Source organism: Vicugna pacos, chromosome X, assembly GCF_048564905.1.
Source record: "Vicugna pacos chromosome X, VicPac4, whole genome shotgun sequence".
Classification (NCBI taxonomy): Eukaryota; Metazoa; Chordata; class Mammalia; order Artiodactyla; family Camelidae; genus Vicugna; species Vicugna pacos.
The window spans coordinates 29,377,331-29,404,567 of NC_133023.1; the positions used below are offsets into that span (position 1 = coordinate 29,377,331).

The following is a 27,237-nucleotide window of genomic DNA, read 5'->3' on the forward strand; positions in this document are numbered from 1 at the left end:
TGATCACAATTCCATGGATGTACAAATTGGAAGAGTATCCAATTCTTGTTTTTTCACTCAAATGTTGAACATACTCACATCCTCCAGCTTCTGGACTGTGACGTGAGTTTAGGAGGGACACAATTTTACAGTAAACTAATATGAGACAGCATACCTGCAATTCTTAGCACACACATTATGGCTGTCTTTCCCACAAATGTGCCCAGGACAAACATTGAAGGCTAACAGGTACATTAGAGAATGACGTGTGTATACACGTATCACAAATTCACATAGTTCAGGACAACAACGCACTCAGCAGATTTTTTTTTAACTCAGATATTCTGAGTCTTCAAATCCTCCTAGCAGTGTTGGCAACGTGTCCAAAAGCTGTGCTGTTGTCAGCATGTGGGGGAAAAAAATCTTGTTTTTATTTATTTGCCCCCCCCCCAAATTTTTTTTCTTTTGGATTACCTTCCAAGACAAATCTTTGGAAGATATTTTGACATTTTAACAGCTCTGCAGTGATAATATTTAAAAAGTCAGTGAGTGACTAGAATTTGAAGTGCATGTAAGCATCATAAATTAAAGTGAGTTAGTGAAATGTTTAACATAGAGGTTTAGAGAAAAGAAGTTCTAATGCTGCTTCAATTAATTAAGATAGGGTTCATTTAAGGAGAAACCTAAATCAATTTTTCAGGAAAGTTTCTTCTTCTTCCTGGGCTGCTGTGAAGGTCCTAGAGTAAGCAGTGTCATGTAGCAGACTAATGAGGAGCCACTGGTAAACTCTGGATGTTGAGCTAAAACATCTGGATTTCAGACCCAAACGTAATGTCTGCTAGCTGCGTGACACTGGGCAAGTCACCTCCCCGCTCTAATCTGTGGTTCCTTCACCTGTAAATCAGTAATAGCAACCTATCTCTACACGCCTTCCTTCTTCCCTCAATTAGTGTGAAGGTATGATGGTATTCCCTGTAAAAGAATCAAAAACAATTCTTGCCACATTCTGGGAACACAATAAATGTTGGTTTCATTTCACTTTCTTCCTTCTTTCATAAATTTTGTAAATTACAAATTTAACTTACTTAAATACCACTTATTGAGTATATACTCTGTGCCAGACACTGTGTAGGGGCCTGAGGATCTAGAACTAATCCCCCAGTTAACAATGGCTTGCCTCTGTTTTAAAACAAAACAAAAAAAATGACCATGAAAATAATTTCCTAAGAAGCATTAATTCTTAAACATTTAGGGTAGGCTCTAGGGAAGGCACATATTTTGGCCATCTGGTCTACCTTCCGCATTGGCACTGCTGCGAGATGAGGATGAATACTGGGAACAATGATCCCAGGGCACTAGACAACCTCTCTTGCACATATGAAGGGTCACATTCGCACACATGTATTTCAGAAAGATTTTTCAATAAGGGACTCAAAAAATATATTTTTCAAAACTCTCAATTCATTAAGAAGTGTTAGGAATCAGAATGTCATCTTATCCCAAACATCTAATTAACAAGTTTGTGCTTTGCTTGATTGGTTAATTCCTGAGGAAATAATATAGGAGCTGGGCATAGGAATGAGTATGTATATTCACAGGTCATAAGCAAATGTGGAATATGGTAGGGAGCACCTCTGGACAAAGGCACCAGTCATTATATTAGAAAGGTTGCTCATTTACGTGAAAAACAACGGAAGGACTCTCTTCAACCAAAGGCTGACCAGCACTACCCTGATTCTCCTATAACTTAGACACGTCACAACAGAGCAGGAGGGTATCCTTTTGCCAGGATGTAGACAAACTTCCTGGGCAAAATGCCACAATGGAAATTTATTAACCAATTTTCCTCAAATTATTTCTCAACTGTAAAAGGATCTGGATTCAGGGAGAAATAATCTAAATTTACCCTCACTTTTCCCAGGGCTCCCTAAGCTTTGGAGAAATGACTCACCAGTAGGAATATTTGTGGACAGACTTACCTGAGCCTGCATAGAAGGTTCTTGATTAGGCTTTTTATATCTGCTGGGGTGGGGGTGGGGGCTGCTAGAAATGTATAGAGATGGAGTTCTTTATCATTAAAGTTTCATTGGGCAACACACTTTACTCATCATTTCAGGAGCCAAACTAGACTCAGAAAGTGCACGATGAAATGAGCTTATGAAAATCAAGTTTTCTCATTCCCCATTCATCTCAATACATTAGCAGCACTGGGTCCAGATTTGACCTTGAGTGGTTTACTCTGGACGATTCTGGCTGTAATGTATGAATCAGGCAGAACTCATGGCTTGATTTTCACTTTTCATCAGCTAGAGCTTGGCTTTGCAGAAGTAAGGACAGTAAAGAAATTTATGAGAATAAAATGACCACTGGGTTGCTGAAGGACAGCACTTGAGAGATTTCCAAATGCTTTCTGTTTTCTTTCATTTGTTTTTCTTTTAACTGGGAGCATATGCGTATTAATTTTTAACTGTTTTGTTTTCCGGACAGGTCATTAGAACTTAAAATGTGTTGTCTGGTCACTTTATTATAGTCTGCTCGGCAGGGCAAAAAGGAAAGTTCCCCTGGCATCAGCAGGTCTTCATTAGCACATAAGCAAAGCATTCACCTTTATATCTAGTGTGTGAATACCCGACTTCATCGTCTTCTAGCGGTGAGTCTCCAGATCCTACAATAAAAAAAGAACAGAAACTGCAGCAAGAAAAGCCACACGATATGGACGAATATTTCGAAGCATTGCTTTGGCACAGTTCATGCAAGAGGGGCTATTAGAACGCAGAGCCAAGAGTAAAAGCTTCTGTGGCCATTCATGAAGGGACAGGGGACCTCTCAGAGTGAACCTGGCTGGGCCGAGAGTGCCAGAGCCAATCAAGATGAGCCTCAAACTGTTGTGGAATCACCACATGCCAACTGGAATTCTGGACTTGGGATTGAGAGAAAGTCAACTTCACTCTGAGAAGATGCCAAAGTATATGAATCTCATGCCAGGGGAGACGCAGTAAAATGTGTGTGACTCAGACATGGCCCACGGTTTCTCCAGCAGTCAAAGCAAACCTGGTAGAACTGGGTGTTTATGGTACCTGAAAATCAGTTCATCTTGTAAAATGAACTTGGGTGGAGGGTCAGGAGGCAAATCAAATGTCTTATCTTAATGGCGAAAGAAATACAAAGCTGCCTCGGTATATTTGCAGGAAATGAAGGCTGAAATTGGTGATCTGGATGTTTATTCAAAACCTCTCACCAAGGCATAGCTAAAGGCAAATTTCTTGATGAGCCTTGCTACTCTTGAAAACCACAGCCTCAGAGAGAAAGTCTGGATTTAATTTTTAAATTTAAACTCATTTGTAAGTTGGAACTGAATCATTTTTTAAAATGTTAAATATTGAATTCCAGTAAACGGGAGATGCTTCATCTTCAACACAGTACCAGGCCCCAAGCTTCAAAGCACTAATCTTTTTTTTTTTTAAGTTTCATTTTGTGTGGGATGGGTGTAATTTAGACTTGTTTGTTTGTTTGTTTGTTTGTTACCAGCTGCCCTGAGGACTGAACCCAGGACCTCGTGCATGCTAAGCATGTGCTCTATCACTGAGCTCTACCCGCCCCCCTCAAAGCAGTAAACTTAAATTTAGAGATCTTTCCCTCCAGCCTTCCTAATCTGATCGCTGACTCTTGAGTTAGCAGTGTCTTGATCACACATTTACCTGCAGGGACTACAACCATCACAGATAAGAACACTCTCTTTTATGAGGTTATTTGAATTTCCAGGATTCAAATAACAGGATAAGTGAATCGAGTAATGGTCCTGCTCCACTGGTATTCTGGATGAGAAATGGTGTGTGGAACTGAAAGTGGGGAGGTGATGAAGGCCGGACTACGTCCATTTGGAAAGGACCCCCACCAACCAGAGAAGCCCACCTTCAGGTTTCTTCGCCTGGTCTCTGGCCACCCAGACAGATACAGAATTACACAAACTGTTCCTTATTCCATATCAAAAAGTGAACATAAAACCCTTCAAGAAAGCAATCCAGCAACATGAATCAAAAGCCTATGTTCAAACCCCTTGATTCAGTGATTCCACTTCTAGGAATCTATCCCAAAGAAATAATATTGAATATTAGAAAAAGAGTTTACACACCAAGATTGGTTTGCAATGTTATTTACAACAGCAAAAGACTATAAACTGGCTAAATAGTATTATGGCTAAATAAACCATAGTACGTTCATTGGGTATAATAAAATGTAGCCATTAAAATGTTGACTAACAGTTACAATAGCATAGAAAAATGTTATACCATTAAGTGAAAAACGTGCTATAATAAAATTATATAAATGGTGTGATTTATAACAATGTTAAACAAATTCAAAAGAAACAATGCATAGAACAGTCTATGATCATTAGATGCTCTTCTTCCTTCTCTTCTAAATTGTCTATTATACACATGTATTACTTTCATAATGGAAAAAAAAAACCTTATGCATGTAACGTGAAGAAGTCTCATGTCCAAAATACATTTTGAATATATTAGAAACGTTTAAGAATCTACAGTTCCTCCCCTCCTGCCCTGCCTGCATTTCCCTCCATAGTCAGAGCTGAACTGGAATTCCTCCAAGAACTGCTGAATTCTCCAACTCCATATGGCATATTTCTAAGTGTTGAGAGATCTGTCTTATATTAAGAGCACTTCCCTCTTTCCCAAGTCATCGTGGCCTCCGTACCATCTATCTAGGCAGTAAGAGGCTCTGGACCCATTCCTGGCTCTAAGCAAAGAAGACAACTGTCACAGATTGGGCTCTCTGGAAAGTATCTTCTGAGATGGAGTTTAGCGCACAGGATGTTGGTTAGGGATCAACACCTGTGAAAGGGATAAGAAGGAAGCATGTTTGGACAGAGGGAGAAGCCAAGCTTTGATGTCTGCTCAGTGACAGCTTCCTATGGTGGCTAAAATGGCCGAGCCTCTATATCCCTCCCTCAATCAGCCATCGGATACCACCCACCTTGAAAAGGACATGAACGTGGGTGAAGCACTCCCAACAGCTGAAGCAACCTATGAAGGGACTGAAAGCTGACGGGTGTCTGATGATCGCATTACCTCCAGCGGAGACAACCACCCCTTCCTTGAAGGAAGAGCTGATCGGCGCATCTCCATGACCATCACAACAACACTGGCTCATTAAGAATTAACTGAAGATGTGTTAACTCATGAGGAGGGGACCCTCTGTAGAGACGGAAAGGGACTGCGATCTACTGGAGAGACAGGTGTGCCTGGGGTGCGTGGCCCCACTTTACCAGTACATCAGTATTCTGAGACATATTCATCACATACTGTGTATTATAGTGAAAATTAAACATCTAACAATAGGAGAATGTGCAAACAAATGATCTTATATCAACAAGCTATTCTAAAGCCACAAAATCAAGTTTGGAATGGGAAAATCTGTATGAAATACAGCTAAGCAGAAAAGCAGATACTGCAAACTGTATTCAAGATGAAGTATGGAACTGAATATATATTATATACTATATGTTACATATATAATGTTGACACTTATTCATATGTCAAATTTGGAATATTTTAAGGTAGGATTACTAATCAGTGGGGAAAAAGGTCAATAAATATGCTGGGATTAATCAGCTACACACACACACACACACACACACACACACACACACACACACACATACAGAAAAAAAAAACCCTAGGAGTCCTAGTTTATACCATACCAAAAAATCATTTCCAGACAGTTTATAGACCTAAATTTGAAAGCCAAAATTTTGAGAAAAATGAAGAATATCTGCATAACCGTGAGGTAGGGAAAGACTATCAAAACAAACCTTACAAACCATAACCCATAAAGAAAAATACTGCTACACTTCACTGCACAAAAATGTAAAACTCCTAAGCAGTAAAAGACATATAAACAAAGCTTAAAGACAAGACCCAGACTGGCAGAAAATATTTGCAATGTTTGTCAGGCAGAATTATTACCCAGAATATATAAAGAAGATAGTCCGACAGAAAAAAATGACAAAGATGAACAGGAGCTTTGTAGAAAAAGTATCTGAATCTGAAGCAAATGCCACAAAATGTTAATATGAAAGAATCTTCAACCTCACTAGTATTTAGGACAATATATATCTAAGAGACCAATTCGCAATCATCAGACTGGGAAAAATGTAACTGCCAAAGAGGTCAGGAGGCAGTTCACAAGCTCTGCTGGTGGAAATACAATTGTTCAACTAGGCTGGAGAGGAATTTTGCACTACATCTGAACCTACCCTTCAGATCAGCCATTCCATTCCTAGACATAGGCCTCAGGAGATCCGGCAGACTGCAAGTGTAAGCATGTGCAAGCCTGCTCCTTCCAGCATTGCCATTAGTCAAAACCAATGTATAACACCATTCCTAGAAAAAAATGGTGGTGTATTCAGATAACAGGAAGCTGTAAAAGTTAAAATGAGTGAACTTGCTCTACATGAAACGACAAAATCTCAAACACACCATGTATAGTTAATAATCTATCTAGAGTGTGAGATCGAGTATATAAAATTTTAAATTGCAGAAACTAATACTATAGTTTTCTATAGATATGCACTAAACTTATACTGGATTGGAAAGATACACATCAACTTCGTATTAATGGTTTCCTCTGGGCAGGGAGGAAGGGGAAGGAACTCAAAAATGCACACACCGGGGCCACTGATCTCTTACTTCTTACAAACATAAAAGATCTGAAGCAAATGTGAGAAAATGTTCATATCAGTTGAATCTAGATGATGATTACTTTTCTTATATTTGAAATACTTTATTTAAAAAAAGAAGACAGGGAAGGAGGGAGAAAAGAAGTGGGGAAGGTGGCTGGAAGAACACACCATCACCCTCCATGTTGGAGCAGTAGAATTAATGGGTGAAAATTTCCCCCCTTTTTTCTATCTTTTCCGTTTTTCTTCATTGAGCATATCATTATTTAAAAGTTTGGAAAAAAACATATTGAATAGCTAAAGGCAAAAAATGCTGGACTGTCGTATTCAATACGTATAATTCGTTTCACACTATTCCAAGTCCTCACATCCCAAAGCCTTGCTACACATCTAAAAGGACTGCTACACAGTCAAGTTCAGGGCCAGCGGTCAGAAGATTTTCGGCTGAGGATGGTAGAATGGAAGGATAAAAAGAACCTGGGATCTGTGATGACTTTATTGGGCTACTAAGTTAATCCTAGATCTCTGACCTCCATACTTCTTGCTCCATCACTAACAAATGTCCTCTCAATGTGAGCCACTGTGAATAGCATTGTTTGTGACTTGCGGCTGAAAGCATGCAAACTGATTCACAAATAAACAGGAAATTTCCTGTCTATTGTTGACAGGAGATAAAAGAAGTGAAAACAAAATAAATGGACATTAGCTCCCCCTTCCTGAATACTTCCAGTTTTTATGTAGCCGAAACTCATACATCAACTTCTATAAAAAAAATGATGACCATAGAGACAGAAGGTAGATTATAGAGGTTACCAGAAGCTGGAGGAAGAGGGGAATGGGAAGTTATTGCTTAGTGGTTACAGAGTTTCTGTTTGGGGTTATGAAAGGGTTTTGAAAAGAGATAGCAATGATGGTTACACGACGATGTGAACGTAATTAATGTCACTTAATTATATACTTAAAAATGGTTAAAATGGCAAACTTTGTTTCATATATGTTTTTTTTACCACAATAAAAAAAGATCTAGGAAAGAATTTGAGAAAAAAAAATGACGACCAGTCTACAAAATGGACATCATGAAGGATACAATAAGATCAAAGACCACTGACCAAGTACAGGGAACTATGTTCTATATCCTGTAACAACCTTTAATGAAAAAATATGAAAATGAATATATGTATGTATATGCATGACTGGGACATTGTGCTGTGCACCAGAAATTGACACATTGTAACTGACTATACTTCAGTTAAAAAAGAAAAAAGACCACTGACCAGCCTATGCTCAGCAGATTGTAGTTAGTAAAGCAGGAAAGGAGATTCACACATATTGGAGAAAGATTTTTCCACAGGGTTAAAATATAAAGAAAGGAATTTTAAAAAGAGAGAAAGAGAGAGGTTGGCGGGGGAAGGAGAGAGGGAAGTTTCCTAACAGACTATTATTTATTTACAAAAGGCCATCCCTTTAGAATTCTGGTTAATTGAGGTTTTATTATGACAACCATTAATCAGTCCTCATATGGTTCAGATTACCACTCTTTGGAAAGAATGCTTCAGTGCTTCTTCCACACAAATACAAATTCTACATTGGCTCAGAAATCAGAAACTCAGTGCCATGTAGGATTCTGTCCCTCAGCCATACCTGGAGCCAATTCCATTTATAATTCTGCTCTCCTTGCAGAAACTTCATCTAATTCAACAGATTTGCAAAGAAATAGCCACTTCTTTTTTCCAAAGTTCAAAGAAGGGTCTTCCCGGCCTACAGAATCCCACCCTTTCATTCTGAAATGAAATGGTAAATAATATCATTTAGGTACCAACTCACTCTTAAGAAATATTCCATTATATGTATTAGAATAACACCAGGAATTTAGATTTTAGAAGACAACCAGAGTGCTCCTTCCATCACCCTAAGTTTTTTCATTGTGAGGGTGGGGGATAGTGGGGGACATCTGAGACTCATGGAAGATGTAGCCAATTTGCTAAAACTACATATCTTTATTGATTGTGATACATGATCCAAATTGACAGATTTGCCGGCTCTGTGTTAAAGTTTTAGCTCAAAGACTTGGGTTTATTTTTAAGTTATTTGAAGACAGCTATGTATGCATTCTTAATATTTTGTCAGAAATTTTTGTTTTTTCCTCCTCATCATTACTCTAAATATAATTTTATGATTAGAAGTCACCATATTTAATAGTAAACTGCATCATCGATTTTATACTGAAAATCAATGGGAAAATCAGACTCACTTTGCAGTAAAGATTTTTAACCTGGGTCCCTGGCCTCCTAGAGGATCAATGGAAGGGCTTTGAGGGGGTCCATGAGCTCCCTGGAACTGGATATGCTTTTTGGTACCTGAATATACTTTCTTAAGGAAGAAGTTGCTACCTTTTAGTAGATTTTATAAGGGTCTGTGATCCAAAAATTTATTAAGAACCATGGTTTCTGCAGCATTCTTTATTATGAAGCACATTAGAATATTTACTAAAGAAGTATGTAGTATCTCCCTGATATTTGACTCTTTTTAGTATGAGACAGTAGAAACAAATATATTTAAAACAAGAATAAATGCTTATCTTTATTAGATTTTCCCCCTAGATTATTGCTGTCCAGTGGAACTTTCTGCAATGATGGGCATGTTCTGTATCTGTGCTGTCCAATAGGGTAGCTACTAGCCACATGTGATTATTAAACACCTGAAATATGGCTAGTGCAACTGCATTTTTAATTTCATTTAATTAATTTAAACTTAAATAGCCATGTGGCTAGTAGCTACCACACTATATAGCAAAGGTCTAGATTTAACTTACAAAAAATACTAGAGCTGATAAAAGAATTCGGCAAGGTAGCAGTATACATGATTAACATACGGAAATCATTTGCAGTTCTTTACACAAACAATGAAATAGCAGGAAGAGAAAATAAAGAAACAACCCCTTTTAAAACTGCATCCAAAACAATAAAATACTTAGGAATAAATCTGACCAAGGAGGTGAAAGACTTATACATGGAGAACTACAAAACATTAATTAAGGAAATTAAAGATGACTTAAAGAAATGGAAAGACATCTCATGCTCTTGGATTAGAAGAATCAATATTGTTAAAAGGGACATATTGCCCAAGGCAATCTACAGAGTTAACGCGATCCCTATCAAATTACCCAGGACATTTTTCACAGAACTAGAGTAAATAATCCTAAAATTTATATGGAATCACAAAAGACCCAGAATTGCCATAGCAATATTGAAGAAAAAGAATGAAGCTGGAGGAATAACCTTCCCAGACTTCAGACAATACTACAGAGCTATAGTAATCAAAACAGCATGGTATTGACCTAAAAACAGACATATGGTTCAACGGAACAGAATAGAAGGCCCAGAAATAAACCCACAGACCTACGGTCAATTAATCTTCGACAAAGGAGGCAAGAAATATACAATGGAGAAAAGGCAGTCTCTTCAGCAAGTGGTGTTGGGAAAACTGGGTAGCAGCATGTAAATCAATGAAGTTAGAACACTCCTTCACACCATATACAAAAATAAACTCAAAATGGCTTAAAGACTTAAATATAAGACAAGACACAATAAACCTCCTAGAAGAAAACATAGGCAAAATATTGTCTCATATACATCTCAGCAATGTTCTCCTAGGGCAGTCTACCCAGGCAATAGAAATAAGAGCAAAAATAAACAATTGGGATGGAATTAAACTTGTAAGCTTTTGGAGAGCAAAGGAAACCACAAACAAAACAAAATGACAACCTACAGAATGGGAGAAAATATTTGCTAATGATCAGACTGATAAAGGTTTTATTTCCAGAATACATAAACAGCTCATACAACTTAATAAGAAAAAAACAAACAACCCAATCCAAAAATGGGCAGAAGACTTAAACAAGTAATTCTCCAAGGAAGAAATACAAATGGCCAACAGGCACATGAAAAAATGCTCAGTATCACTAATTATCAGAGAAATGCAAATTAAAACCACAATGAGGTATCACCTCACACCAGTCAGAATGGCCATCATTCAAAAGTCCACAAATGATAAATGCTGGAGAGGGTGTGGACAAAAGGGAACCCTCCTACACTGTTGGTGGGAATGTAGTTTGGTGCAGCCATTATGGAAAACAGTATGGAGATTCCTCAAAAGACTAAAAATACACTTACCATATGATCCAGCAATCCCACTCCTGGGCATATATCCAGAGGGAACTCTAATTCAAAAAGACACATGAACCCCAATGTTCATAGCAGCACTATTTACAATAGCCAAGACACGGAAGTAACCTAAATGTCCATCGACAGATGACTGGAAAAAGAAGTTGTAGTATATATATATATATATATATATATATATATATATATATACACACACACACACACACACACACACACACACACATACAATGGAATACTACTCAACCATAAAAATAACAAATAATGACATTTGCAGCAACATGGATGGACCTAGAGATCATCATTCTAAGTGAAATAAGCCGGAAAAAGAAAGAAAAATACCATATGATATCACTCATATGTGGAATCTAAAAAAAAAAGAAAAAAGAGGACACTAATGAACTCATCTACAAAACAGAAACAGACTAGCAGACATAGTAAACAATCTTATGGCTACTGGAGGTAAGGCGGTAGGTAGGGATAAATCTGGGAGTTTGAGATTTGCAAATGTTAGCCACTATATGCCAAAATAGATTTTAAAGTTTCTTCTATATAGCACAGGGAACTACATTCAATATCTTGTAATAACCTATAATGAAAAAGAATATGAAAACGAATACATGTGTGTATATGTATGACAGGGACATTGTGCAGTACACCAGAAATTGACACATTGTAACTGACTATACTTAAATAAAAATAAATAAATAAATGACCTTGAGATAAAAAATATATACATTCTGTGGAGATAAATCATGTCTCTAAATTGCTCAGTGAGAACTATGTCTAATTTGTCTTGTATATCTAGCATATGATTCCAAATTGGTAGTCAACAGATGTTGGAAGAAAAGAGAAAAATCTGCCTCATATTTCTTATGACATATAAATCATGTGTCATTATGCTCTTATGTCTGGAATGGTTTTATCCTACTCAGTACAGCTTCAGGATATAAATGTGAACTGTGACAATACTGAAGGGATTTGGATGTTTAGAAAAAGGTATTTTGCACTATTGAAAGCCATAGGGTATTCATTTATGGGAACCAGATGATTTAGTGCTAGCAAGTGATTTGCCAAAGGGGCTCCTCCGCAACTGTAGTAAAGTCAAAAGGACATCTGAATGGCTTCTGAACAAAAATCAAATCCAAGGCTCTGCCAGGAAAACATAGTCTAAAGATGATGCCAAGGATATGACCGTCAAATCCTTTGTTAAGTCAAGGCGGTACTTCAGAGTATTTGCAGTCATACAAAAGGCCCTTTAAGCAGAGTAAGGATATGTCTCAGAGATCCTCTCAAACAGCAGAGAAGAGTTTATGTCTATGATATTTATGGATGTGGCTTTTGTCTAGTGGAACAAACTCCAAGAAGATTCACAGGAGACCCACAAAGTTCTTAATGAGTTATATATCCAGAAATATTACCAACATGACTGAGGGGGACAGAGATAATACACAATGAGGAGAGGCCTCTGAACTCCCAGAATTCTACTGTCAGGAAACAGGCCCACAGAGCTGCTTAGCTGTAAATAGATGATACCTTCCATGAAAAAGGAAAGGATGCTCAGAGGGTGGAATCAAGAGCCCAGAAAGTAGAGTAGAGAACCATAAAGAATTCTTTCCAGACTGTGAGGCTTGAACAAGGAACTACCAAAATGTGTCCAGCTAGATTTCAGGATTTCTATGGACCAGTGACCCCTTTATGCCTCCCATTTAACCCCATTTTTAATAGGAACCCTATAGCAGTTATATTCTGCCTATTCAACCACTGCAGGTTGGGTATTTGGGGAACAGATAACTTATCCCTTTGGTTTTATAGGTCTACAGATAGAGAAGAACTGCATTCAAGCAGTTAGAGTTAAAGCACACCTAAGGACTCTCATCCCCACCCAGACCTGATTTAGATGATGAGATTCTGGATTTTGAGCTGATGCTACTACAACAGGATGACTTTTAGGGACCTTGGGAGGGAATGAGTGTATTTCGCATGTGGGAAGAACATGGATCATTGGGTGCCTGAGGGTAGACTGTCATATGCAGCCTCTAAGATGGCCCCAAGTGATCCCTTTCTCCTGGAACTTATACCTTTGTGTAACTCCCTCTCTTTGAGTGTGGAATGGACTTACTGACTTTGCTTCTAATGAACAGAATATGGCAGAAGGGATGTCATATCTCTTCTGAGGTTAGTTATAAAAAGACTGTGGTTTCCATCTTGGACACTCTCTGTGTCTCTTGGATTACTCATCCTGGGACATGCTGGCTGCCAAGTCATGATGGAGTCCTACAGAGAGGTCCATGTGGTAAGGAACCAAAGCCTGCCAATAATAATGTGAGTAAGGCTGGAAAAAGATCTCCGCCCCACTCATCCCACCACCCACACACACGTCGAGCCTTCAGATGAAACCTCAGGCCAAGCCAACTTGATTGCAACCTCATAATCAAGTTGAGCCAGCTAAGCCATGACCAGATCCTAACCCACAAAAATTCTGAGAGAAGCATTATTTGTTTTAAAAACAAAAAAGGGGGTGTGGATGGGAGTACAGTCTTGTAGGATTTGTGCTCCAGAGCACCTTGTGGTGCTAGATTTTATCCAAAACTATATCCTTGCTTGGGTCCTTTTTTGTTCCCCCCTTTCACTTGTAGGTTTTCCCTGAGAACAGTCCCCCTATGAGTCACAGGGTCTGCTTCCAGGGAACCAAAGAGAGCCATTGAATTTTCCTAAAATTCAAACACCCCAATTGGCCATGCCTTATAGAGTTATCATAAAGTTTAAATGACATATGTATATGGTTCTAAAATACTACATTAAAATATTACTACTATCCTTGGCTTATTTTACAAATGTCTCATTTGATGGTCCACAATCACATTTTCTATCTAATTTAGTATGTGCATATTTTAGGCTTCTGATAAAAATCTTAAAATAAGACAAACTTATATTTGGACTGATAAGTTTTTCAAGAACTTTTTAAAGCATTAAGCATAGTCAGGAATCTTAGTGCCACCAAAGTTTTCTGTGCGTATTTTTCAATTCCTCTGTCTCAACCATCTTGTATGATTTACGATTTAGAAATATATAGAGATATATTCAATTTAATAACTACCAGGAAAAGCCACATTCTCAGTCCTCTCTAGTAAAATATACTGTTGTCAAGTTTAGTCTATGAATTCAAATGATCATGTGATAAAATCTGCTTTAGGAAAAAACGACGTTCAGTCTCAAGATATAACCATCATGTATCCTTTGAGGCAGGAAAACCCATGTGATTCTCTATACACCTTCATGTTTTAAAGATATTTACAAAATGGGAGCCTACAGAAAGTTATTTTAATTCTGCAAAATATTACTCTTGAGTCTCTCACATTCTGTGGCTCTTGCTAACACATACAAGCATTCAAACATTTTGGGGGACCCCGAAGAAGGGTGGACAGAGGGTAGAGTCCACCTTCTCTCCTCTGTGGGTAAATCTGCAAGGGCTTCTTGGCTAGAAAGTCCTAACATGTGGAGGACCATTGAGGAAGCCCAGGTGTCTCACATGCCCGACTGGCAGGCAAGACCTGCTCTGTTATGTCTTGCTAAGTTTCGAGGCAGAGGAGAGAGGTCCAAGAGTTGTGTATAAATGTGTGTTTGAAGGAGTGGAGCAGAGAAGACAATTTAGCTTTTCGAGACCATCAGCTTCAACTCCAAGACGTAGGAGCAAGTACACAGAGGGCCAGACACCGTGAAGGAGACACTGCTCCTTGGAAGCTTTATACCTCTGAATCAGTGGCAGACTAACAGATAAAAGTCCAAGGGTAAGAAAAGAGGGTGGGACAAGTACACAGAGACGATGCCTCTTCCAAGAGGAGCAAGAGGATCCAGAAAGATCAACCTAGATAAACTTTTTGCTAATCGTGGGGAATAGACTGAAGGCAAGGTTTATTACCAGTGTTTTCCTTGGAGGAGAATGTTCACCAAAATGTTCAGATGGGACGAGTTTACAGTACATTTGAGACACGCACGTCACCATAGCCCCTCTTTCCTCCTCCGTCACCATCCCAAGCCCCTCCACGTGTACCAGTGATCAGCTGGAGTAGTGTATTTCACACTTCTGACCCAATGTCATGGGTCATAACTAGTATTTTTGTAGTGAAATAGAATAGCATCGAAAATGTCAGGGTTCATCGCACATATTAAAGATAAATACTACTTTGTACAACTTTTGTTTAATTACTTAGGCGTATATGTTGGAGGGTGTCCCTAGTTTGCATGAGACAGCCCCATTTTGTGTCTGTTGTCCCAGCATTAACATCACTAGCACTTCCTTTCACACTCAAAAGTGTTCTGATTGGACAACAAATAATGTATTCACCCTAATAATAGACCACAGTAGAATATATTTCTTCCTATAGGTCTTAGGCAAAATAATTGGAAAAACAGAGATTTAGAATATTCTGAAAACCCATAGATAATAGCCTTGTCTAGTTAACTCCTTGTTTCCTCTCTCCAAATGAAGATATCTATCTGAGGAAGGCTTCTGAGGGCAGTGATGGAAGCCTTTGCTTTCCCCTGATTAATTCAGGACATGGATGTTCTAACCCACGAAACGCCAAGCAGGTACCGAGCTTCCTCAATCGCCCATGGCCATCCTCTCTGGTAGGATGCAGTTGAAAGAGTCCTGGGATTAAGTTCTAACTCCTCCATTAACTGTATGGCCTTGACTTGGAAAGTCACTTTTCTTTCCTGAGCCTCAGTTTGTTCATCTGTAAAAGGGAGTGAAAGTAGTGGGGAGAAGAGTGTAGAACATATCTTCAAATTATGTTCTCTCTGAATATTCCTACAGCCAACCTCTAGCAGTCAGGCAAATCAACACGCCCTCCTTCTCCTCCAGCTGGTAATACACAACGAGCATGGTGAATGACTCTAACCTTCACCAGATTCGCTCATTTCCATTGCCTCTTTAAGTCCCAGTGCAATCCCATGAGGTAGGTATCATTTAGGAACTAGAACGTATAGGTGGGGAGGGCAGCGACCCTTTGCTACTTTGTTCATGACGCTCCTCTCAGCTCAGAGAACGAGGTGAATGTCAAGCGCAAGGCAAACAAGGATTGAACACTTCTGACTATAAATCCTGTACAATTTCACGACTACTTGTTTCTGTCTGCGTGCCTTTGCACAACCCACCTGAAAAGCCCTTCCCCTCCTCTTAGCCCCTTTCTTGATTTAAAAGCTATTTCAAAGCCTAGCTTCTCTAGTTTGTCTTTTCTAATCTTCTCTTTAAAGTCTACTCACACTGATAGGCTCTGTTCACATTTTTGAATTAGCACCAATCTTACATTGCTTTGGATTTTTCAGAAGTCGTTTCAGATGTGTGTAGGTTCTGTCTTCGCAGCCAGACAGCAAACTTCTCAGGGAATACGGCTGGATTCTGTTTCCTCTTCCTGCCGCTGTGAAACTAACAGAGTGCCCCATCCACTGAGAATTCCTCAAAAGGGTTTTTCCCCTTGAGACTTTAGTCTACACACTCCTGACCCGCTGGAGCTGTTCCACCAGCGTCAAAACGAGACACCATCTCCCTTCGTGAAGGCTGTACTTACAGAAACAGATACTGTATTTAAGATTCAAAAAAGTTGCCCAAATAAAGCTGCAACTGGCACATTGTTCTTGGCAGTAAACCAGTTGGTGTAATTTACAAAATTCTGGCACATCGTAGCAAAACTGAGAAGAACAGGATTGAGGAGAGAGAGATACTAAGAAAATAAAATAAAATTGCAGCAGTGTGTACTGAGGAGAGTAGGCAGCAAGCCTTTAACGGCACAGCTGTAGAATGATAAAATGCAGATTACAGGGAGAGACAGGCAGACACAGAGAGGGCAGGGAGGAAGGAAGAGAGAAAGAGATGTGAGGGAAGATACTTCCAGAAAACAGCTCTTAAATGAACATCATGGGGTTGTCTGTCAGTGACAGGCTGCAGCCTGCTCAGCTGAAACTTGAGGCTTCGTCCTTCTGGCACTTTCTCTGGTTCCCTGACAGAGGATGGAACACCAGCACCCAAGGATGAAAGCCTGAACGTTACTTAAAGCCTTTCATGCCTGCTTTATGTAGCCAGCTGTGCTGTGATAGGACGGAGAACGGTTTCTTTTCCAGGTAGTTTCTCTCTTGGCTTTTGAAAGCATGCATTTTCCATCCAGTGCCCTTGAACTGACAGTCACACACTGGCTGCTGTCAGGGTTTATTACCGTCACTGGGAGACTCATGCTTGGGGCGGGGGGGGGGGGGTGAAGAAAGAAGGTGCAACTGAACTAATAGCAGTTCTGGATTTCCAAAGGATAATCTGCAGGCCCTGCATAATTAATGCCTGTTGGGAGCAGCTAAACCACAATACGCAATGCCTGGTGCTACCCCCCTTTCTAGGTGTGAGGGCCGTCTACTGTGTTCTTCTGACGGATCCAGGACCCCTCCTTTTGGAGAGCTGCACCAGTCCCCCATGCCAGCCACGTGCTTCTAGTACAGATGACTTTATCCCATCCTCTGACCACGGGGATAATCACATGAATCAAGCTGGGATAATCAGATCCTTCAGAGGATTTTTCTTTGGTGGCAAAATATGGTAAAAGAAAGATATGAGTCCTGCAATTGCCAATGACAAAGGTTAAATCTCATAGAGAATGTTAATCCGAGAATGAAATCATCACATAAAAGCAGAGACAAGACAGAGATAAAGGGAAAGAAAGAGAGCTCTCACAGTATTTAAGCCCTTGGTTCCAGTATTCCTCGGGCTCACCAGCACACCCCTGCCCTTCCATGAAACAAAAGCTCCCTTTTGCCAAAGCTGGTTCGAAATGGGTTTCTGTCACTTGCCATCAACAGTTCTGTCTTAAAACCGTAGGCCATCAATTCACATTTAAGAACTGAATGAGCAAAGGATGCGGCACGCGACATCTGGTTCGGGATAAGAAATCAGTCTTAGAATATCACCTCCATTTCCTTATTTTAAAACAATACCCTAGCTCAGATTTAAAGCACACTAAGGTGCTGTTCAACAAATGTAATGGGATCAGCTTTATTTGTAATAAAATAGTTGATTAGAATATGAAAAAAGTAAATACTTATAACACACTGTATATAGTAAAGGTTTATGCAACTTTTGTTTCAGTAATATAAATATGTATATTATATACATAATATTTCATTGATTCTAAAGAGCACTTTTTCACACATTCTAATCTCTCTGAAGTCACAATGACCTTTATAATTGATGGAATGGCATAATTTAATTGGCATCAATGCCCCTGACAACTAGTGGCGTCTTAGATTTGAGGACATACTGTGTGTGTGTCTGTGGCGTGTTTGTTTTCTCGACTGTGATGGAAAATGTGTTTCTTACTGCAGGTAGCGATTGAAAGAATTTGAAAATAACTGTATTACAAGACTAGGGATCTAGGGATCCCAAATTGATAAACAAAGTAATCTTTGCTATACATAGCAACTAAGGCATTTATCCACTCTCACATTTACATAATGCCTCAACACAACCAACTCTATGAAGGGCTCCCCAAATGGCTTCCTTCTCATTGTGGAAACCCCCAGTCTTCACGGAGGAAACTTCAGATACAGAGCAAGCAAGCAGGGGTAATAAACTGGGTCAGTGGGCTTCCAGTGTTACTCAGCAAGCACCCCCATGCAGCCCCTTGTCCACAGCAAGGCCCAGAGAGGCACAGGGTGCCTGGGAACCGTGCTAGGATTTCAAGACACCGGTGACACAGGAGCCCAAGTGCCTCTCACCTACAGCTGGCAGTGTCCCAAAAGTGCATTTGTAAATCAGTTGCTTGTAACTTGAACTTAGCTTTCCCTTGGAAACCATATTATAAATGGTGATCAGATCCCCTGGAGAGTCCACAAGAGCCCTTTTGGTCAGTCCAGGAGATCTGACCACCGTTTCTGTGGTCATAATGTAGTCGAACTCTAGAAGTGCCTGGGGGTGACTCAGTACCTACAAAGAGGAAGGATATTGTCTTCTCTCCAGCGCCTGTTACCTCCTGCATCCGCTGCTCCCCACCCCCACCCTGGGACACCGCATCCAGGCTCTTTCCAGTCCCAGTACAACCATCCTGCTTGGTTAGCAGTCTTTATCTGCTGGCCTAGAGTCTAACAAAGAGACTAAAATGGGTGTGGGTATTTACATGCGGGTTCTGGCTTCTCTTACTGAGAATCCTCTGATCCAAAGACTGAAAGCTCAGGAATTCCAGATGCAAACACAAATTGCCATTTTTATGTCTTGGCTGCTCTCAAGGATGCTGCAGCTTGTCAATACAGGAGCCTGCAGGGATGTTGGCCCCTTCCCAGCCCCTTGCTGGAGGAGGGCCTGCAGTGACAAGCTCCCTTTGTTTCCCCTCCAGCACCTCAAGTCATCAGTAAGCCCCAGGGGCAAGGCAAGACTGTAGGGAGGGGAGTGGTGGAGCTGGTCAAGTCACTGTTTGCAGGGATGAGGCCAATTCTCAGAAATCACAGGCCAGTGAAGAAGGAGGTACCTTAAGGGAACTGTGCCAAGCCAAGTCATTCTGAGCAATTTTCCAGTACTGTGATGAGCAGATACAAATCCAGGGCAAGAAGGAAACAGCCGAATAAAAGGTAAATGAAGTTGCAGTGGTTCCTCCAAGCTTTCATCACGCAAAAGCCGCGCTGAGCTGCACCACCTTATTCGGCCTTACTGGCCAAAACAGACACCAGTGAGTCCCAACGCAGGTGTCTGCGGCTTATAAGGGGGACCCAGGACCTACTATTTACTGAACAGACACTACTCCAGGCACTACCCTGGGCGATTTACATAAAGGATTTCATTTAATCGCCTATTCACACAAAGGCTACCCAAAAAGAAGGACAAATGCAAACACACCATTTTGCATCCCTTACAAAAGCTGTACTTGTTTTGTTGGTATTGGGCTTCGAAAAGTTTTCTAGATGTACAGTAGTCTTGTCATATTCAAAGTCTACGCAGCAAAATCAAAGCAGCTGTGGATGTTTTTCGTCATTCAGGATGCATGGGGAGAGGAAGACATGAGCATTTTTAAAGTATGGATGCTGAAGAACCACCACTCTTCAATGAAATGCCAAGCATGGAGCTGCAACTGAAAAATCAAGGCAAGCAGAAAATGGGGGAGTATCCTGGGCAGTCTTTTCCTCTCCTCCCGCAGTGAACACACGCAACAATTCTCAAACGCTAGCAAATGGCAACTCTTTGTTTTATTGGGACATCTTGAACAAGTGATGGGGTAGCCGTCTCCACTGAGAATGTTCTAGCTTGTGAATCTGAGGAGGGGGGTTCGAGGAGGTGCGAGTGCCCATCAACTCATCAAATTACCAGACTGCTCTAGTCTAATTCCATGAAATACATTCAAAAGTAAAACTATAGTTTGGAAAGGGCAGCAATTTCAAAGTCAAGCAATTCGGACTCAATTTCAGGCAGTGTGAGAGCCACTGTAGCCTGACCGTTTGCAATGCTTTGAACTTAAGTGTGTTGTGATTTTTTTTCACACAAAAAAAATCAGCTAAAAATTCTGTATAAATTAATTTTTTTTTGAAATCCACTTTGAGTTTTCCAGAAAGTAACAAATACTTAAAGACCAAAACCACTGCAAAAGTGGGAACCTGGTCAGGAGAGCAGTTACTGATGCTCACCCATCTTTCTGAGAACTGCTGCCAAAACTGAGTTCTGATAGCCATGGACCAGTGGAGACTCAGGTGCAGAAGACAAACCCCAGGGACCACTCAAGATCGGCAATTTCAAAGGAGACCTCTCACCTCCCAGCACCACCCACTACATAAAGCTGATATACCAAAGGTCTATACACGCAGTATAAGAGTAAACTAGAAATAAATCCCGGGTACCTGGGCTACAAAGAAAAGTTCTTGTCTTGCACGCTGGCCCTGAGCGGAAGGTGAAAAAACTCTCCCATGAGAATTCATAACCACATTATTATTGCTATTCTATTATTACTAAAATCTCAATAATAATCATGAAAACCACAGTGGTACCATTGCACACCAAACCAAGTTGGCAAAAATTTGAAAATCTAACAAGATCAGTGCTGATAAAGATGCTGAGTAGTAAAAGAAACACACACTGGTGGTAGAATGTAAATGGGTACAATCTCTTTAGCAAATAATTTGGTTTCACTGAAGAAAGTCAAAGTTATATATGTAGTATGGTGCAGCAACTCCATCCCTAAGGATTTATTCTAGAGAAATTTCTGTACCTCGTTCCAGGGAAATGAACAAGGATCTACCCAACAGCCCCGTGTCTTAGAACATAAAACCAGCAATGACCCAAACGCACATCAAGAGCAGCATGAATAAACTCTGGCGTATCTATACAATGGGGTTCTGTATAATAATGTGACTAAACAAACCACAACTGCACGCAACAATGTGAACAAATCTCAAGAATCTAACATGCAGTGAAAAAAGCAAGCTGCAGAAGAACACATTCAGTGAGTCCATTTATACAAAGATCAAAAGCATGCAAATGTAAATAATAGATTTTAGAGATATAAACATATTCTAGTAATACTATAAAGAAAATCAGAGGAATGATAAACCCAAAGTTAGGACACTGCTTACTTCTGAGGAGCGAGAAGGGCTAGAATCCAGGAGGGCATAACACTAACTTCAAGGTAATATGTTCTTTTTTGGTAATGTTCTTTTTATTAAACTAGCTGGTAAGTACAGAGATACTTGGCTTTTTTTTTAATTACTTTATCCATATTATATAAATATTCTTTTGTTCTACTCAATGTTTAATTAAAAAATGTTTTAAACCACAGCAATTTCAATGCCTTTGATGCAAAAAGTCTGTTTGTTACATTTGTTTCTCATTTGTTTGCAATTATAAGAATTTGTTTATCCTTGAAGGTCTTAAGAATGACCATTCCTCAACTAAAAGGCATGCTTTGCCAGTAAAATTAGAGAGTCTTAGATCTGGAAATGCTCTCGGAGGATAATCTGATGCAGACAGCAGCCTCAAGACTGAGAGTGTCCCAGTGAAAACTCACAAGTTCAGAGACAAAGACATCCCAGCCTAGTCTCGGTGGGCTTTCAACTTCTATCTCTAGGATGGTCTAAAGTTCTTCCTTAAAGTCCACTCAGTTTTTCTTGCTCTACTGTGTATGCCAACATCCTACCATTGCCACGATCCATGCTCAGGAGCAGCTGTGTGGGTCAGATAAACCTAGAAAAGGGGTGATGACAGTATAGCAAAGTGGACAGAAAATGCCTCTTGGGGCTCAGGCAACAAAACTGACTCACATGGAGGCAGGGCCTCATCCATGAAGTCACCCAAGTAGACCAGGGAACTTCCCATCTCTGCGGTGGAAAGTCGGGGATCTGAATCTAGACTGACCAGGGGCGGGGGACCGGGAAGCATGGATCACCAAGGTCAGATGAGAAGGGGTCTGACGTCTGGGAAAGAACAAAAGGAAAGAACAAAAGACTTACAAATTAAATCCATAAAATATATTTTCCCAAACAGATTAGAAAAACTTAAAAAGACTGGTAAGAGCTAGTGTTGGTTAGACTGTGGGGAAATAGTCTCATATGCTGCTTATAGATGTGCATTTGGGAAGATTCTTCCTGGAAAGCAAACTGGCAACACACATGAAAATCCTTAAAAATACACATGCACCTTGAGACAGCCACTTCCAGAATTCAGCCTAAGGAAACAATCAGCCAGTGTGCATGAACAAGGATGTTTGCTGTGACGGTGTTCATACTAACAAAGTGCTGAAAATACTCTAATAGTCCATCAAAAAGGGACTAGTTAAATAAATTGTGAAATGGCAATTAAAAATAATGATACAAATAGTCATTGGAATTATAATGGTATACAGCCTAAGCATGGGGATGCTAATGTCTGTAAGTTTGAAATATACTTAAAAACTAGATGTACTAATGGATGGAGGGTTGGATACACATGCAATGAATCATGTATAGTAACGTGTTAACTGTAGAATCTAGTTGGTATTATATGAGGGTTCACCATAAAAACGCTTTGAACGTCTCAGTGTGTTTACAATTTCTGCCAACATTTTGTTGACAGCATATTACTTGGAATGGAAAGATGTACACCATGAAATGTAAGTTTACAGAAAAACCCAAAAAGAGATGGATAACTAAGATCGATTGTATGAATGTATGTGTAGAAGAGCCTAGAAAGACAGCAATATCCAAAGGGACAGTTGTCTCCGGTGGTAGATTAGAGGTGATCTGACTCTCTTTTTTTGTATTTTATGCTTTTCAGTCTTTTCAGATTTTTTTTCAATGGCCCATTGTTACTTCTACAATTATTTCATAAAGTTATTTCCAAAAAAAAATCAATAAAAGCAGTAAAGAATATTTATCCAAGTGGAAGGCAGGGAGGTGGTGAGTGTGGGAGTGAGGCCGAGGGCGTCAGGGGTCTGGTCTCAGGACCCCAGCCCGAAATGCAGTCGCGCCTCTAAGGAATCTGGCAGCTTCCAAAGGTGCCTGCTACTCCCCCAGGCATGGCAGCATCGCTGAATTAGTGAGGAGACAAGAGCAACATCTTGTTCATCCTGTCAGGACACAAACTGCCCAGATTCCATATATTTTCATATATGAAAAAATATTTCATATTTTCATATAAATGAAGAGTTTGAAAGTGATGAGAATATAAAGATGAGTTTGACCCTGCCTGAGCAGCTGTGGAAACGTGAACAGATGAACAGACTAAAACCAGATATTCTCGACTCCTGAGGCACATCTGTCACCTCCATGCAGATGACCCCCTCATCAAAGAAAAAGCCACACGTCAGGAAGATGGCCTTGAAACAAGAGCAGCGAGACCCCAGCTGGGGCTTTACCTGAGCTTAAATGTCCCAATCCAGGGGAAGTACATCTCAGGGCCTGAAAGAATGTAGCGGGCAGACTATGGAATTATCCCCCATAATCCCTGAAATAGTAACGAAAACCAAAGACGTGTCAAAGACTAAGGATGGATACTTTTCAAACCAGTAAAAATATGGAGTATGGAAACTAACCATGAAAAATTCCAATTCCATCCTAGAGTTTATTTTAGAACATACTATTAAACAGAAGAACAGGAAGAAATTTTTTAAATGGTGATAATTTGGAATCAGCTCTGGTTCAAAAAGAACCAGTCAGGCCAAATTAACCTCATTTCTTTCATTTACTCAAGAGAACGTCTCTTCTGAAACAGTGCATCTTGTTTGTAGAAAGACCCACACACCATCATTTGATATCCCTGTGATTGGATGGCAATGTGTTCGGCGGTTGTAAATCCCCTAAAGAAACACTTATTCACAAATTGTGTTCACAAAAGCAGGGACTTTTTGACTTTGTGGACCACAATCCACAGTAAGAAATGCATTTTGTCTTGTGACTCGGTACACACATACACTCACATGACTGAAAAGTGAGTTCCGCAGAGCAATGCTTAAGGTGGGGTGACCTCTTGTATTTTCTACTTTTCCATGTAAGTTTTGAAAAAGGGCTGGCCCTGACCCACTACATGGATTTCTCCAGCCACAAATGGTACCACTCAGGAGATGTGCTAGAGGGCTCTGCGTAGACTCCAAGTGAAAGAAGAATTAAGAAGAACCGATTTGGAGAAGATCCAGAGTGGCCGAGGATGCGATCTTAGTTTTGCAACTCCCCAAGTAGGCCCTGAGACAAGGACTTGGTAGGTCACTGGGGAGGGGATCCCAGGAAGCCCAGTTCAGAAGTAGGGAAAGCGACAAAGGGAAAAGAGGAAATCCACGGAGATGTACTAATGTAACAAGCAAGCTGCTTCTGGGGGCAACTGGGATGCATTCTCACAGGGGATTCTCTGGGGAACTGTAACCAATGGGACTTGGAAGCAAAGGGCATTTATCCACTGACTCCTGGCCCGCTTTGGCTGACGGTTGGCTCCAGGGATGTTAAACCTCCTACTCTTCCAGAACTTTCTGTTGAGCAAGCTCCCACAATGCTGGTGAAAGCTGGCAGGCAGAGCCTCTGAGACACAGGGACATCTGAGGCCAGGAGCCATCCACATGAGTGGGGACAATCTACCTGGGCTGCAGGAGGATGCAGAGGTGGGCTGAGCGGACCTGATGCAGACCTGCAATGGCTATGGATGGGCAAAAAGGACAGATAAAGAGATCAACGGAGGAAGCAGCTGGTTGGACACCTACAAGGAGGAATTTCATACAAGTTATAAGCATAACATCTTGTATTCTCTTCCCACATTAAGCTGTTCATACCCAGTATGGAGGGAACTGGCCGACTTGGGAGAGAATGGCCAGCTAGTTGCCCAGACTGTGAGCTGGCAGGTGAAACAGCTTCTAGAAAAGAGAATGTGACAGTGACCAGTAAGAGAAAAGAAGCCAAAACACAGGAGACTAGTCTATCCTAGACTGAAGCAACCATGCTGGGAATATCAGGCCATTTAGGCTAATTCTTGGGGCCACTTAAGAATATCACAGACATGCTGGAAGATGCTAGAAAGAAAAACCCCCTAAATGACCAATGTGGGCTAGCATTAATAACAAGCAAATAAGGGGGAAAAAGTTTGTTGAATGATGAAGGAACTTTAGATTTATAGTCTGAAGAAAATCAGACTTAAGGGAAATAGAATCCCTGTGTTGATTTCTCATGGATTAAAAAAAGAGAGAGAGGGAGCCTCGCTCTGTGTAATCCCAAAAGTGAAAAACAGGGATAATGGATGGAAGTTATCCAGAGGCTGGTTTCAGTTCAATTTGAGGCAGGATTTTCTAAGACTTTGAGACCATCTTGAGACACCATCAAAGCTCCCTGAGCCTGGAGGTGTTCCCACAAGGCTGGAGGATGCCAGTAGGGCGAGTGAAATGGGGGAGTCCTCTCCCGCAGATCTAAGGCCCTTTTCCAGGTGAAGAGTCGACAGTTCTGTGAAATGATAATACCAAATAATGTTTGACACACACCGACCCTGGATCGACTTATGTCATTGGAGAACAACCTTTGAGGGGAGGGGGTGGGCAGAAAGATGGAGGAAAGGACAAAGAAGAGTTGAAAAATAAGAGAGGAATACTAGCAAAGCAGAGTGATGAAAGCTACAAACTGATCATTCCATCAGCTCCGGGGATAAGGGAAGATGGCTTTTAATCCACCGTTGGTTACAAACTGGGGCTCCTGCCCCTTCCGCTGCTGGAAAAGAAAGGTGGGGGAGGGAGAAAGAGAAGCCTCCATGAATAACCCTTCCATCTGTCTCCGATGCGGTGTAAAAACAGAAACAAGGGGTCTTGGTGCTGCCCTTAAGAAAATAAGCTACAGACTCTCACACACGTCATATTGTTGAAGCCTTGGAGCACAGACGTGTGGGGAAATTATAAATCCAGATGTGCCCTGGCGTGTTAGAAGCGTGCACAGCAAATATTAAACAAGCAAGTATCCCGGGGTGGGGGCCGGGATCACTGCACGCTGATCGCTCTGATTTTCGGCTGTGGCAAAGGCCTCTTTTTAAGTCAGGTTCGGCAGCACGGATGGTACAAAGATTATGCAGGCGCCAGGAAGCCAAGTACCCTGGAGAGCAGGATAAAAGGGCTTTAAGAGGAAAATGAATTTTTAAGATGGAAGAGAGAGGTGACTTGTTGCATAATAAAGGGCATTAGCAGAGTATTAAGTTGAGAAGCCCAAGCCAAAAATCAGGGCTCATGCCATATGCCACTTGTCTCCTCTTCTGCACGGTTTCCAACCTTGTCCACCCCAGCCATCCCTCTTCCGTAGACGTCTCATAAATGTTTTCTTTAAAGAAAAGTGCACAGTTCAATGACTTGTCACAAGCACTCAGATCAAGGAATGGGATATGCCAGAATCACGCCACTCTCCAGACTTCCAGCACCATCACAAGTTGATTTTCTTTCGTATATTTAAAAAGTGTGAAAAGAAAGTTGTGAGCAGCTTAAAAACTCAGTGTGGTATATTTGGTTGTGAGTGGATTCAAAATTCAAAATGGTGTCTTCAGAGGTGAGGTTCTATGAACAGCAAGCACAGTGACTTTCTAGAAGACTCGAAGTGGTACGGTGTCAGCCCCACCATCTCTCAGAGCTGTCCTTTCTTCCTGTTTACATGTGGAGGTGGTGTATTCTAATGAAGATTTTAAAATTAAGACCCAGGCATTGTCTTGGAGGGAAAGACTTGACTTCAAGAGTGTAAGCAAAAGGACACAGATAAGGAGGGAGACAGGACAGATAGACAGTGGCTGCAGGAAGAAAGGGGTAGAGGGATAAATTGAGAGTTCAAGATTTGCAGATACTACTATACATAAAACAGATAAACAACAAGTTCATACCGTATAGCACAGGGAACTATAGTCAATATCTTGTAGTAGCGTGTGAAAAAGAATATAAAAAT

The 27,237-nt window shown here is 40.6% G+C and overlaps 1 protein-coding gene across 2 annotated transcripts in view; it reads right to left on the minus strand.

Annotated features, from left to right (window-relative positions):
* Positions 1-27,237, minus strand: part of SRPX (sushi repeat containing protein X-linked) — a 94,276-nt gene that overhangs the window by 42,162 nt on the left and 24,877 nt on the right. Inside the window, exon 2 of one of the 2 annotated variants that reach the window (XM_015245729.3) lies at positions 2,585-2,644. The exons of the other annotated variant lie outside the window; for it this stretch is intronic. Coding sequence (XP_015101215.2) covers positions 2,585-2,644 — 60 coding nt within the window. The remainder of the gene's footprint in view (positions 1-2,584; positions 2,645-27,237) is intronic. 2 annotated transcript variants of the gene reach the window in all.